The 12068-nt window shown below is 45.7% G+C and overlaps 4 protein-coding genes across 5 annotated transcripts in view; 2 read left to right on the plus strand and 2 right to left on the minus strand.

The window, feature by feature from the left end:
• The window catches only part of LOC144483028 (dehydrogenase/reductase SDR family member 1-like), a 340453-nt gene that overhangs the window by 225452 nt on the left and 102933 nt on the right, over positions 1-12068 (plus strand). The window lies entirely within an intron of this gene.
• Positions 1-12068, plus strand: part of LOC144482993 (uncharacterized) — a 110476-nt gene that overhangs the window by 80920 nt on the left and 17488 nt on the right. The gene's annotated exons all lie outside the window — the stretch shown is intronic.
• Positions 1-12068, minus strand: part of LOC144483050 (uncharacterized) — a 45114-nt gene that overhangs the window by 31364 nt on the left and 1682 nt on the right. The window lies entirely within an intron of this gene.
• The window catches only part of LOC144483026 (uncharacterized), a 128984-nt gene continuing 125792 nt past the window's right edge, over positions 8877-12068 (minus strand). Inside the window, exons 1-2 of one of the 2 annotated variants that reach the window (XM_078201860.1) lie at positions 10824-11419; positions 8877-10487 (exon numbers count right to left, since the gene is read on the minus strand). In XM_078201860.1, coding sequence (XP_078057986.1) covers positions 8979-10127 — 1149 coding nt within the window. In that variant the 5' untranslated portion in view covers positions 10128-10487; positions 10824-11419 and the 3' untranslated portion in view covers positions 8877-8978. Of the gene's footprint in view, positions 10488-10823; positions 11420-12068 lie in introns of those variants that run through there. The other variant, XM_078201861.1, reaches the window with a different exon arrangement.

The raw sequence follows: 12068 nt of genomic DNA on the forward strand, positions 1-12068 counted from the left end.
AATGAACTTTCCCTTTTTATCCTCGACCTATTTGCAGCCTTTGGCAAGGTCGCCCACATCATTCTGCTCCATCCCTCTCCACTGTCGTCCAGCTGGGTGGGGCTACTCTCTTCTGGTTCTACATGGGCGGCACGGTGGCACAGTGGTTAGCACTGCTGTCTCAAGCACCAGGGACTCGGGTTCGATTCTGGGTCACTGTCTGTGTGGGTTTCCTCCGGATGTTCTGGTTTCCTCCACAGTTCAAAAGATGTACTGGTTCGCATTGACCATGCCAAATTCTCCCTCAGTGTACCCAAACAGGCGCAGGAATGTGGCGACTAGGGGATTTTCATAGTAACTTCATCGCAATGTTAATGTAAGCCTACTTGTGAAACTAATAAATAAACATTAAACTTTAAACCTATTCTTCTCTCTTCAATCAGAGTCAGAGAATCACTTATAATATCTTCCCTTCCCATTCCCACACTTACCTCTGGTGTCTCCAGAGGCTTGGCCTCTTATTTCTTATCAACATATTCCCATCAGTGACAACATCTGAAAACAGTGTCAGTTTTCACATTTACTCTGTTAAAGAGACAATATAAATGTAGAGTGTTGTTATTGTCTGACAATGATAGATCAGGAATATCACAAACATTTTAAATGTTCATTCCACATTTCTATTTCTTCTCAAAGTCTCAGTCTGGAACAGATCCCAATTTAACACCAATCTCTGACTTGACATCACATTTCCAATATTCACCGTTGTTCTTCCTGACTCTAAACCCAGTTGTAAAGGAGTTTCTGTTCTCCCTCCAGGACCACTGAACCATGGAAGAGCGTGGCTGGGACACATTCCTTACACACCTCAGCTTACACAGCCACATGTTCAGTCCGGGATGTCACTAAAAGCAGCAATGACAAACTCCAAATTCTACAATCATTTGTGAACTCGCTGGTGTCTCAGAAGGTCGGATAACTGAATGAATCCCTTCTCACACTCAGAGCAGGTGAATGGCCTCTCTCCAGTATGAACTCGTTGGTGTCTCTGAAGAGTAGATGACTGAGCAAAGCTGTTCCGACATACAGAACAGGTGAAAGGCCTCTTCCCAGTGTGAACTCGTTGGTGTACCAGAAGGTCGGACAACTGACTGAATCCCTTCCCACACTCACAGCAGGTAAATGGCCTCTCCCCAGTGTGAACTCGCTGATGTCTCAGAAGTTGGGATGACTGAATGAATCCTTACCACACACAGAGCAGAGGAATGGTCTCTCCCCAGTGTGAACTTGCTGATGTGTCAGAAGGTGGGATGACCGATTGAATCTCTTCCCACACACAGAGCAGAGGAACGGCCTCTCCCCAGTGTGATCAAGCTGATGTGCTACCAGGTGCTTCTTGCTTTTAAACCTCTTCTCACAATCAGAGCATTTAAAAGGTCTCTGATCACTGTGTACAAGTTGATGGTCAGTGAGATGGGATGACTGAGTGAATCGCTTCCCACATACAGAGCAGGTGAATGGTGTCTCCCCAGTGTGACAATGATAACGTTTTCTCAGCTTTGGGTAATTGAAGCTCTTCCCACAGTCCCCACATTTCCACAGTTTCTCCATGATGCCAGTGTCCTTGTGACTCTCCAGATTGGACAATCAGTTGAAACCTTGTCCAAACTGTATGGTTTCTCCTTGCTGTGAATGATGTGATGTTTTATCAGGCTGTATAACTGGTTAAAGCTCTTTCCACAGTCAGTTCACTGGAACACTCTCACTCGGTGCTTTTCCAGTCAATTGTTTCAAAACTTTCAGTTTGAAATCCTCAGACAGAAACAGAGAAACATTTCTCATTCCACATTCAAAGGTTCACAATATTCAAGCGCTGATGAATCAAGTGAGTAGATGTTGGATGTCATGTTTGGTTTGATGTTCTTGTTTGGAATTCCTCCCTTTCTCATAGCCTGTAAAAGGAGTTTATAAAATGAATCCTCGTAAGTACAGGACAGAAATTCTAAATAGACAATTCTGATGCTGTGGAACATCTTTTCCTTGCTTGTTCACTTATGGGCTGAAGGACCTCTTTCTGTGCTGTGTGACTCTATGACAGCAAGTCCAGTTAGCCCCAAGACCTCAGTGCCTGCTCACCCACATTGATTCCCAGTCACAACAAAAGCAGAAACTGCTGGAAACTCTCAGCAGGTCTGACAGCATCTGTGGACAGAGAATAGAGCCAACTTTTCGAGTCAGGATGACCCTTCATCAGATTTCAGCATCTGCAGTACTTTGTCATGATTTCCAGTCAAGCAGAGTCCTGGTTTTGAAATTATCAGTCTTATATCCAAATACCAGACACATTGATAGCTGAAATCATTTCCCACAGACAGAACAGCTTCTTTACACATTCAAAGGTCAATGATCTTGATGAATCGACTGAATCTAGATACAATGTTTTGAATTGTGAATTCTCTCCTCCGAGTATCCTGTAAATACATTATTGTCAGTCCAGGTTAGCAATCCACCATTTTCGGTTTTTATTTCAGATTTCTAGAACTCACAGAATTTTGCTTTTAACATAGAAATGCATAAAGCTCTGTCCTGCTGCTGGTATTGCCCCCTATAAAGATGGCAGCGTCCTTGCCGGAACATTGCCCCTTATAAAGATGGCAGCGCCCTTGCCGGAACATTGCCCCTTATAAAGATGGCGGCCGGCGAGCCCGGCCCGACACCGAGAGAACAACCGTCTCGGTCCAAATGGGGGACCGTTAGATTTTTACTCGAACTTTGCGAGCCGAGTCTGGTGGTAATGAAATCTCTCCACCCACCGGCTCCGTTCCCCACCCACACTGGGTGTTTTATTTCACCCGTTGCGAAAGCCACACGACCGCCTCGCGCTTCCATCAAGCTGCAGCACCCGCACCGCGCATGCTCCAATCACAACCTAACAGTGCGCCTGCGCAGCAGCTCCCGCAGTGAATGCTGGGCAATGGCTCTGCCATTGGATTGTACCTTTGTGGACACAGATTGGAACAACAGGGACAAGACCATTCATCAGCAATTCACACACTGGTCATGTCTGCCATGTCCTTGGTTATTGGTCACATGTGGTCAGCACTGCTGCCTCACAGCGCCAGGGACCTGGGTTCAATTCCAGCCTCAGTTTACTGTGTGGAGTTTGCACATTCTCCCTGTGTCTGCGTGGGTTTCCTCCCACAGTCCAAAGATGTGCAGGTTAGGTGGATTAGCCATGATAAATTGCCCCTTTCATGTTGGGGCATGAGATTACAGGAATAGGGCCTGGATGGGATCGTTGTCGGTGCAGGCTTGATGGGCCGAATGGCCTTCTTCTGCACTATAGGGATTCTATGATTGTGTGTGTCAAATTTAGTGCTCTGAACATTGTATAATTAAAAAGTAAGCATGCAACCTATTTTTCCAACAGAAATCGAGTACAATGTTGGTAAATGTGAGGTCATCCATTTTGGTAGGAATAACAGCAAAATGGACTATTTTTTTTTATTGTCACATGTTTTAGCATACAATGAAAAGTATTGTTTCTTCTGCGCTATAAAGACAAAACATACCGTTCATAGAGAAGGAAATGAGAGAGCGCAGAATGCAGTGCCACAGCCACAGCTAGGGTGCAGAGAAAGACCAACCCAATGCAAGATAGGCCCACCCAAAAGTCCGACAGCAGCACGGGAAGAAGCTGCTCTCGAGTCGGTCGGCACGCGACCTCAAGACCTCTGCATCCCCCTCCCGATGGAAGAAGGTGGAAGAGAGAATGTCGGGGGTGCGCGGGGTCCCCAACCATGCATTTAAATGGTAATAAATTGCAGCATGCTGCTGCGCAAAGGGACCTGGGTGTCCTTGTGCATGAATCACAAAAAGATGGTTTGTCAGAGCCACCGGATGATAGTCATTAAGGCACGCTGCCCTGGCTTTTCTTTGGTATCGGGATGATGGTCCTCTTCTTGAAGCAGGTAGGGACCTTAGATTGTTGTAATGAGAGGTTGAAGATGTCTGTGAATACCCTTGCCAGCTGGTCCACGCAGGACCTCAGTGCTCATTGGGGTACCCCGTCTGGGCCAGTTGCTTTCCATGGGTTGACTTTTGAGAAGGCTACTCTGATGTCTGCACTGGTGACCTAACATACAGAATCATTCGAGGCTTCTGGGATGGAGGGCGTGCTCTCGCTGACCTCTTGCTCACAACGGGCATAGAATGTGTTGAGCTCAGTGGGGAGGGGTGCATTGGAGCCGGTGATTTTACCTGCCTTAATCTCGTAGCCTTTTATGTCTTGCAGACCTTGCCATAGTCGACGGGAATCCATGTGGATAGCCTAGGATTCTAGCTTGATCCGGTACTGTCTTTTGGCATCTTTGATGGATCTTCATAGATCATATCTGGCTGTCTTGTATAGGTCAGTGTCGCCTGACATGAACGTCTCAGATCTAAACTTCAGCAGACAGTGGATATCCCTGTTCATCCATGGTTTCTGGTTGGGAAACACATGGATTTGCTTCTTTGGCACGCAGTCTTCTACACGCTTACTAATGAGTCAGTTACTGTAGTGGAGGACTCGTTCAGGCTGGTCACAGAGTTTTTAAATACTGACCAATCTACTGACTCTAAGCAGTCTAGTAGGAGATCATCCGATTCCTCAGACCAATATTGCACGACTTTCTCTGGCAGATTCTCCCATTTCAGTTTTTGCTTTTAAGCTGGGAGCAGGAGCACAGACATGATTTTCCAAGGTGTGGGCATTTTTGATATTTGTATAGCAGTGGTCTAGGATGTTTGGGCCTCTGATGGAACAGGAGATGTGTTGCAGGTACCTTGGTAGAACACCCTTGAGCTTGGCCTGATTGAAGTTTCGGCTACGATGAACAAGGCCTCAGGACAAGGCCTCGTCTCAAGGCTATTTGTGGTGGTGTATATTTCATCCAATGCCGTCTTCACGTCTGCGTGGGGTGGGATGTAAACTGCTGTCAGGCTAACAGAGGTGAACTCCCATGAAAGGTAGTCAGGATGGCATTTTAGCGTCGGGTATTCTAGGCCCGGGGATCCAATGTAATGATAATACAGTCAATATCTCGTGCACCATAACCAAAGTTTGGGTCTCATTTGATAGCGAGTGAGTCATGGTCTATTGATATAATATATTCCAATTCTGTTATTTGTCACTCTGCCACTTACTATTTAACAATAACCTGCCTGATATTAAAATGTTACTGCATTTTACAACTGCAGGTCCTGGGGCTGATTGGAATCTGGTGTAACAATAATAATCACAAAGATCGGTTCCAGTGTCTCTGAGGTCATTTTAACTGCAGGTAACCTGACATTAAGGGAGACAAGAGGCCCAACAAATATTTGCTTGTAATAGGACATGATGTAAGGGAGCAATGATATTTTGAGGTTTGTGTGTTATGCTGAGTGTCACTGGGAGGTGAGTGGGAAAATAGGAATGCAAACATCATGGCAGAGACATGTGTTACTGACTCTGCTTGACTGAGAGCTGTTATACTCAAGGGGAGAATAATGAGGACATGGGGAACTCCAGAGATTTCTGACATCTGAGCTTTATCTGTTAGAGGAACTGAAAATAATCAGTTCCTTCTCATGGTTATCTGCAATTCTTAAGTTACACAGGCACACAGGAAACAGACCTGACAGCTCATCAAACCTAATGTTTTGATCTTCTGTTTGAGACACATTGTGACTGAAAAGATCAAATATTAACACCTCAGGAGAGAAACATTCAGAATGTCACAAAGATGAATGAATTGTCCAATTAATCCCATTCACCATAACTCTGTCAATTTACCCTCTGCAAGTATTTATCCAATTCCCTTTGAAATTTACTATTAAACCTGCTTCGAGCACCTGTCAGTTTGTGCATTCCAGATTGCATCAAATTATTGTGTAAAAAATTATCCTCATCACCTCCTCCAGTTACGTTGTCAATTATGTTAACTCTCTGTGTCCTCTGCTGAGAGACCCTCCTGCACCTGGGAAACAGTTTCTTCCTATCGACAGACCCTCCAATATCTGGGAAATAGATTCTCCCCATCGACAGAGCTTCCTGCACTTGTGAAATAGATTCTCTCCATCGACAGACCCTCCTGCTTCTGGGAAACAGTTCCGCTCCATTGACACTATCATAAATCGTTTGTCATTTTAAACATTTTTATTAAACCTCCCCATCACGTACCCTGATCTAAGACAGAAAAACCTACATTTTTCCTGCCCTGAAGAATCATATGGACTCAAAATGTTAACTATTTCTCTTAAACAGATGCTCCCAGACCTGCTGAGCTTTTCTTCTTTTTTCCCTGTTTTTCCTTTTATAATCAATCAGAAACCCTTCATGATTTTGAACTCTTGATTAAATAGGAACACACAGAGACTGAGAGAGATACAAAAGAGAGACAGAAAGATAGAGAAAAATTGACAGAGATTTTAAAAATCAGAAAGATGAGGTGGTCAGAGATAAAAGCTGAGAAACAGAGGAAACAAGCAATTCAGAGAGAATGATATAAAATCTAAGGGAGCAGGCTATCAGTTCCTGGCTATGGGGAGCAGAGGGAACTCAGTGACTGATCCACAAACACAGCACATTATATCTGGAATGGAGACTCTGAACAGAAATAACAGGCTCATTTGTAAATATCACCGCAATGTGATCCTGTGTGACTCTGATCCTGTGTGACTCTGCCCGGTCTCTGTGGACGGATATAGGCCGCACTGACAGATGTTCTCACCAGATTGTGGCCCCTGGATTTATTTTTTGCTCAGAAGTGAGATGTGCGGTTTGCAACCGGCAGCAGAGAAACAGGAAGTTGTATTTCCTGAAAATGAAACAGGCGACATCAGTTTGAGATGTTATCACCGTGAATATTCTTCCTGCCTGTGAAGGTGAACTCACTCTGACAGCATCAAGAACAACCACACAGATTGCTGCCGCTCTCAGCATTACATTCACCTCCATTCCCATGTTAAACAATAAACAAAGATTATTTGGGTTTTTAACAGTCAATGAATTGGGAGATGGACTGAGGGTCATCACTGGGAGAGATGAGGGGAAATTATAGAAAGGAATGAGTTTCCCCCAAAGAGGGATATCAGAAAATGAGAGTGAGTCAGGGCCTGTCAGAGGAAGTGGGAGAGAGAAGTGGGGAGACAATGGCCTCGTGGTATTATCGCTAGATGTTAATGCAGAAACTCAGCAAATTTTCTGGGGACCCAGATTCGAATACCGCCATGGCAGATGGTGGAATTTGAATTCAATTTTAAAAATCTGGAATTAAGAATCGAGTGATGACCATGAAAATATTGTCAGAAAAACCCACCTGGTTCACTAATGTCTTTTAGGGAAGGAAATCTGCCGTCTTTACCCAGTCTGGTCTACATGTGATTCCAGGGCCACAGCAACGTGGTTGCCTCTCAGCTGCCCTCTGAACAAGGGCGACTAGGGATGGGTAATAAATGCTGGCCAGTCAGCGACACCTATTTCCCACGTATGAATAAAAAAAACAGAGATTGAGTCTCTGTAAATTCGATGTTGTCTCAGACAGAGAAGAGAGATTGAAGGTGTTTGGTGCTTTTTTAGAGAGAGATAACCGGAGAATGAAAAAATTGAGTGAGTTTCAGCACTATCTGACATAGAAAAGTTAAATGAATGAGTGTCTGAGAGAAAGATAGAGGTTAAGTGACTTAGACAGTATTTGAGAGAGAGGTTAAGTGAGTGAGAGAAAGGAGCGTGTTTAATTGAGTGTAGGGGTGGAAGGTAAGTGAAATGAGTGTCTGAGAGAGAGGAGAGCGATGTTAAGTGAGTCAGTATCTGACAGAGAGGAGAGATATTAAGTGAGTACCTGACAGAGAGGAGAGATATTGAGTATCTGACAGAGAGGAGAGATATTAAGTGAGTATCTGATAGAGGAGAGATATTGAGTATCTGACAGAGAGGAGAGATATTAAGTGAGTATCTGATAGAGGAGAGATATTAAGTGAGTACCTGACAGAGAGGAGAGATATTGAGTATCTGACAGAGAGGAGAGATATTAAGTGAGTGAGCAGAGGTTCACACAACTGAGAATCACTGAGAATAATCCAAAATAAGGAGATCATCCAGAAAACTACCAATAGGAATCTTCAGCTGAGCACATCACCCATTCTTAAAGGGACAGTTGGGGCTTGATGCTGCTCAGCTTCCAGTTAAAGGGACAGGCACAGCTTCACTCTTCTCTCTATTCTGTTTATAATGGTTAAAGGTTGATAGGAGTGAGGTTTATTTAAAAGGACAGTGTGTGGGAAACCACATCAATAAAACTGGGAATTCTTGGACACGCTGTAGCTCCTTTTTATCTGGGAATCAAATTGTTGTCTAATTGTCCCAGCAGATAACAGGTTCCTTTGAACTCTCCAGCTGCTACTTTAATGCAGACTTTAACCAATTTATTTTAAACTGGTTTCTGTTCAATAAACTGGCACTGACACACAAACACATTAAAATATTTTAGACTTTTCTGCTTTTTCAGTCTGGAAATCTAATCTTGCCGTTTCACTCTCAGTCAGGAACAGATCCCAGTTTTGCACCAATCTCTGATTTAGCAGCATGCTTCCAGCATTCACTGTTGTTCTTCCTGACTCTAAACACAGTTGTAAAGGAACTTCTGTTCCTGGTCTAGGAGCACTGAAACATGGAAGGGAGCGACTGAGATTCTTGCACATCTCAGGATTAAACCACACGGGTACTTTGCTGTCGTGAAGAGAGAAGAGGAAGACCAAAGTGCTGTTTGTCCCTCTCTGTGACCCTGAAGGACTGCGTCCTGTTTGCCATATAATCCTCCCCAGATTGTCTTTTCTGAGCTCCAGCCTGGTGATGTTAAACAGTCAGGTGGGAAAGACAAAAATCTACAACAATTTTAAAAAACAAAGCTGGTCTGTTTCGTATTTATTCAGAATATTAAACCTCAACGGATGAAGCCTGTCAGAGTGAACACGATTCAGTCCTGGATATGATTAACAGCATCATTAAGTGTAGAATCCAAAACTTGCAGTCGTTTGTGAACTCGCCGGTGTGTTAGCAGGTGGGAGGACTGAATAAATCCCTTTCCACAGACATTACAGGTGAACGGCCTCTCCCCAGTGTGAACTCGCTGGTGTTTCAGAAGATAAGATAAATGAGAAAATCCCTTCCCACAGACAGAGCAGGTAAATGGCCTCTCCCCACTGTGAACTCTCTGATGTGTCAGCAGGTTGGATGACTGACTGAATCCCTTCCCACACGTGGAGCAGGTGAACGGCCTCTCCCCAGTGTGAACTCGCTGGTGATTCAATAGGTTGGATGAACGAGTGAATCCCTTCCCACACACGGAGCAAGTGAATGGCCTCTCCTCACTGTGAACCTGCTGGTGTGTCAGAAGGTTGTATGAACGGGTGAATCCCTTCCCACATTCAGAGCAGGTGAACGGTCGATCGCCTGTGTGGAGTTGCTGGTGTATCAGAAGGTTGGATGAATTAATGAATCCCTTCCCACAGTCTGAGCAGGTGAAGGGCCTCTCCCCAGTGTGAATTCTCTGGTGGTTCAATAGGGCAGATGGACGGCTGAATCCCTTCCCACACACACAGCAGGTGAATGGCCTCTCCCCAGTGTGAGCATATTGGTGCGTCAGCAGATCCTTTATATTTTTAAAGCTCTTCTCACAGTGGGAACAATTAAAAAGTTTGTAATCAGAGTGAACAAGTTGATGTGTCTGCAAGTGGGATGACTGAATGAATCCTTTCCCACACACAGAGCAGTTGAACGGTCTCTCCCCAGTGTGAATACGTTGATGCGTCAGCAGATCTTTTTTGCATTTAAAACTCTTCTCACAGTCAGAACATGTAAACAGTCTCTCATCAGTGTGAACAAGTTGGTGTGTCACAATGTGGGATGAGCGAGTGAATCCCTTCCCACACACAGGGCAGGTGAACGGCCTCTCCCCAGTGTGAACCCATTGGTGAGTCAGAAGATTGTATGAATGGGTGAATCCCTTCCCACAGACGGAGCAGGTGAACGGTCTCTCCCCAGTGTGACTGCGCCGATGAACTTCCAATTGTGATGGGAAACCGAATCCCTTCCCACAATCCACACATTCCCACGGTTTCTCCATGGTGCTGGTGTCCTTGTGCTTCTCCAGGTTGGATGATCAGTTAAAGCCTGGTCCACACACACAACATGCATATCATTTCACCCTGCTGTGAAAAGTGTGATGTTTTTTCAGGCTGTGTAACTGGTTAAAGATCTTTCCACAGTCAGTTCACTGGAACACTCTCACTCGGGTGTGTGTTTGTCCCGATGCTTTTCCGGTCACACTGATGTTAAATTTCTTTGCCCACAGGCAGAACAGACAAATATTTCTCCTTCCACATTCAAAGACCGAGGATATTCAGCTCCTAAGGAACTGAATGACTTTGTCAGATGTGATGTCCCGTTTGAGTTTTCTGTCTGCCGTTCCTTCACTTCGAATATCCTGTAAAAAACGTTTAGAAAAGTCATCACACTCAGAACAGGATAGAAATTCTGAACAATTCCAGTTTCTCTGGAACATTTTTTCCTTTCTTGTTCCCCCAAATCTGTAAATCCCTGTCCCACACACTCTCCCTCCTCCCTGGGCTGAAATCCAAACCCATCTCCACCATTTCTTTCCTCCACTCCCAGTTTTCTCCCTCCCTCTCCTCTGTCTGGGTTCAGTTCATGATGTGGTTTTAAGACTTGATTAGCTGTAAGTATTCGCATTCCAACCATTATTCTGTAAATTGAGTTTGTGTCTTTATATACCCTGTTTGTGAACAGAACTCCCACTCACCTGAAGGTGCTTAAGGCTCCGAAAGCTTGTGGCTTTTGCGACCAAATAAACCTGTTGGTCTTTAACCTGGTGTTGTGAGACTTCTTACTGGGTTCAGTTCTCCAGCTGCTGTCTGCAGACTGACAATAAAACCAATGGGTCTTATTGGGTGTGTTGGGTCCTCCAGCGGGTGTTTGTGAATCCTCCCCACCCACCTCCCAGGGTTTCCTTCCTTCCCAGAGATCAGAGTCCTCATTGATTTGAGGACAAAGTGTAACCTCTTATTTATTGTCCCCCTCCCCCATCCTCTGATGTGAACCATCCTCCAGTGGCTGAGCCAGGATGGGGCCGTTAACCTGGGTCTGTTCCCGGGAGGGAGGGAGGGAGGGAGGGAGAAGCCCCGCAGCTGCAAACCAGGGAGCTGACAATGATTCTGAAGGGTTTGCGGATCCACAAAGTGTTTCCAAATCCTCCCAGCCACCGCCTAACGCTGACTCCGCTTCTCCGGGACAAACAAGCGCCAAGGACAGCAATGACACTGCGCATGCTCCACATCTGCTTTTGCTACCAAATAAACCTGTTGGACTTTAACCTGGTGTTGTTAAACTTCTTACCACATCACAATGCCCGGGCACTGATTGACGGCAGGTCTGGACCAATAGGAAGAGGGGGCGGTGCTGGAGGACCGAGCGGGAGCGGCTGGTCCTCCAACCAATCAGAGTGAATGAGGGGCGGGGCTGGAGGACCGAGCGGGAGCGGCTGGTCCTCCAACCAATCGGAGTGAATGAGGGGTGGGGCTGGAGGACCGAGCGGGAGCGGCTGGTCCTCCAACCAATCGGAGTGAATGAGGGGCGGGACCTGAAGCATGCGCAGTGCGGGTAATGGCGACGGACGGACGGTTTCAACTTGGAAGCGAGAATCAATACGAGGTAGAGGGGGCGCGCGGGGAATGATAAATGTGGCGGGTGGGTGGAGAGGTTTCGTAAACATGTTGTTCAAACCCAAACCCCGGAAATGAACTTCCCGGTCCCCCCCTTTGTACCAAATGGAGCGGCAGCTTGTAGTGTTAGACCCGGGCTGACTGCCGCCATTGAGGCTGCATGTGGGAGGCCGGCAGGGATTGTGATCGGAGAGTGAAGCCCTGACGTCACAATGGAATGGGTGAGAGTGTGAGGTCACAATGGAATGGGTGAGGGTGTGACGTCACAATGGAATGGGTGAGGGTGTGACGTCACAATGGAATGGGTGAGGGTGTGATGTCACATT

The sequence above is a fragment of the Mustelus asterias genome, unplaced genomic scaffold, assembly GCF_964213995.1.
Source record: "Mustelus asterias unplaced genomic scaffold, sMusAst1.hap1.1 HAP1_SCAFFOLD_44, whole genome shotgun sequence".
NCBI classification, from domain to species: Eukaryota; Metazoa; Chordata; class Chondrichthyes; order Carcharhiniformes; family Triakidae; genus Mustelus; species Mustelus asterias.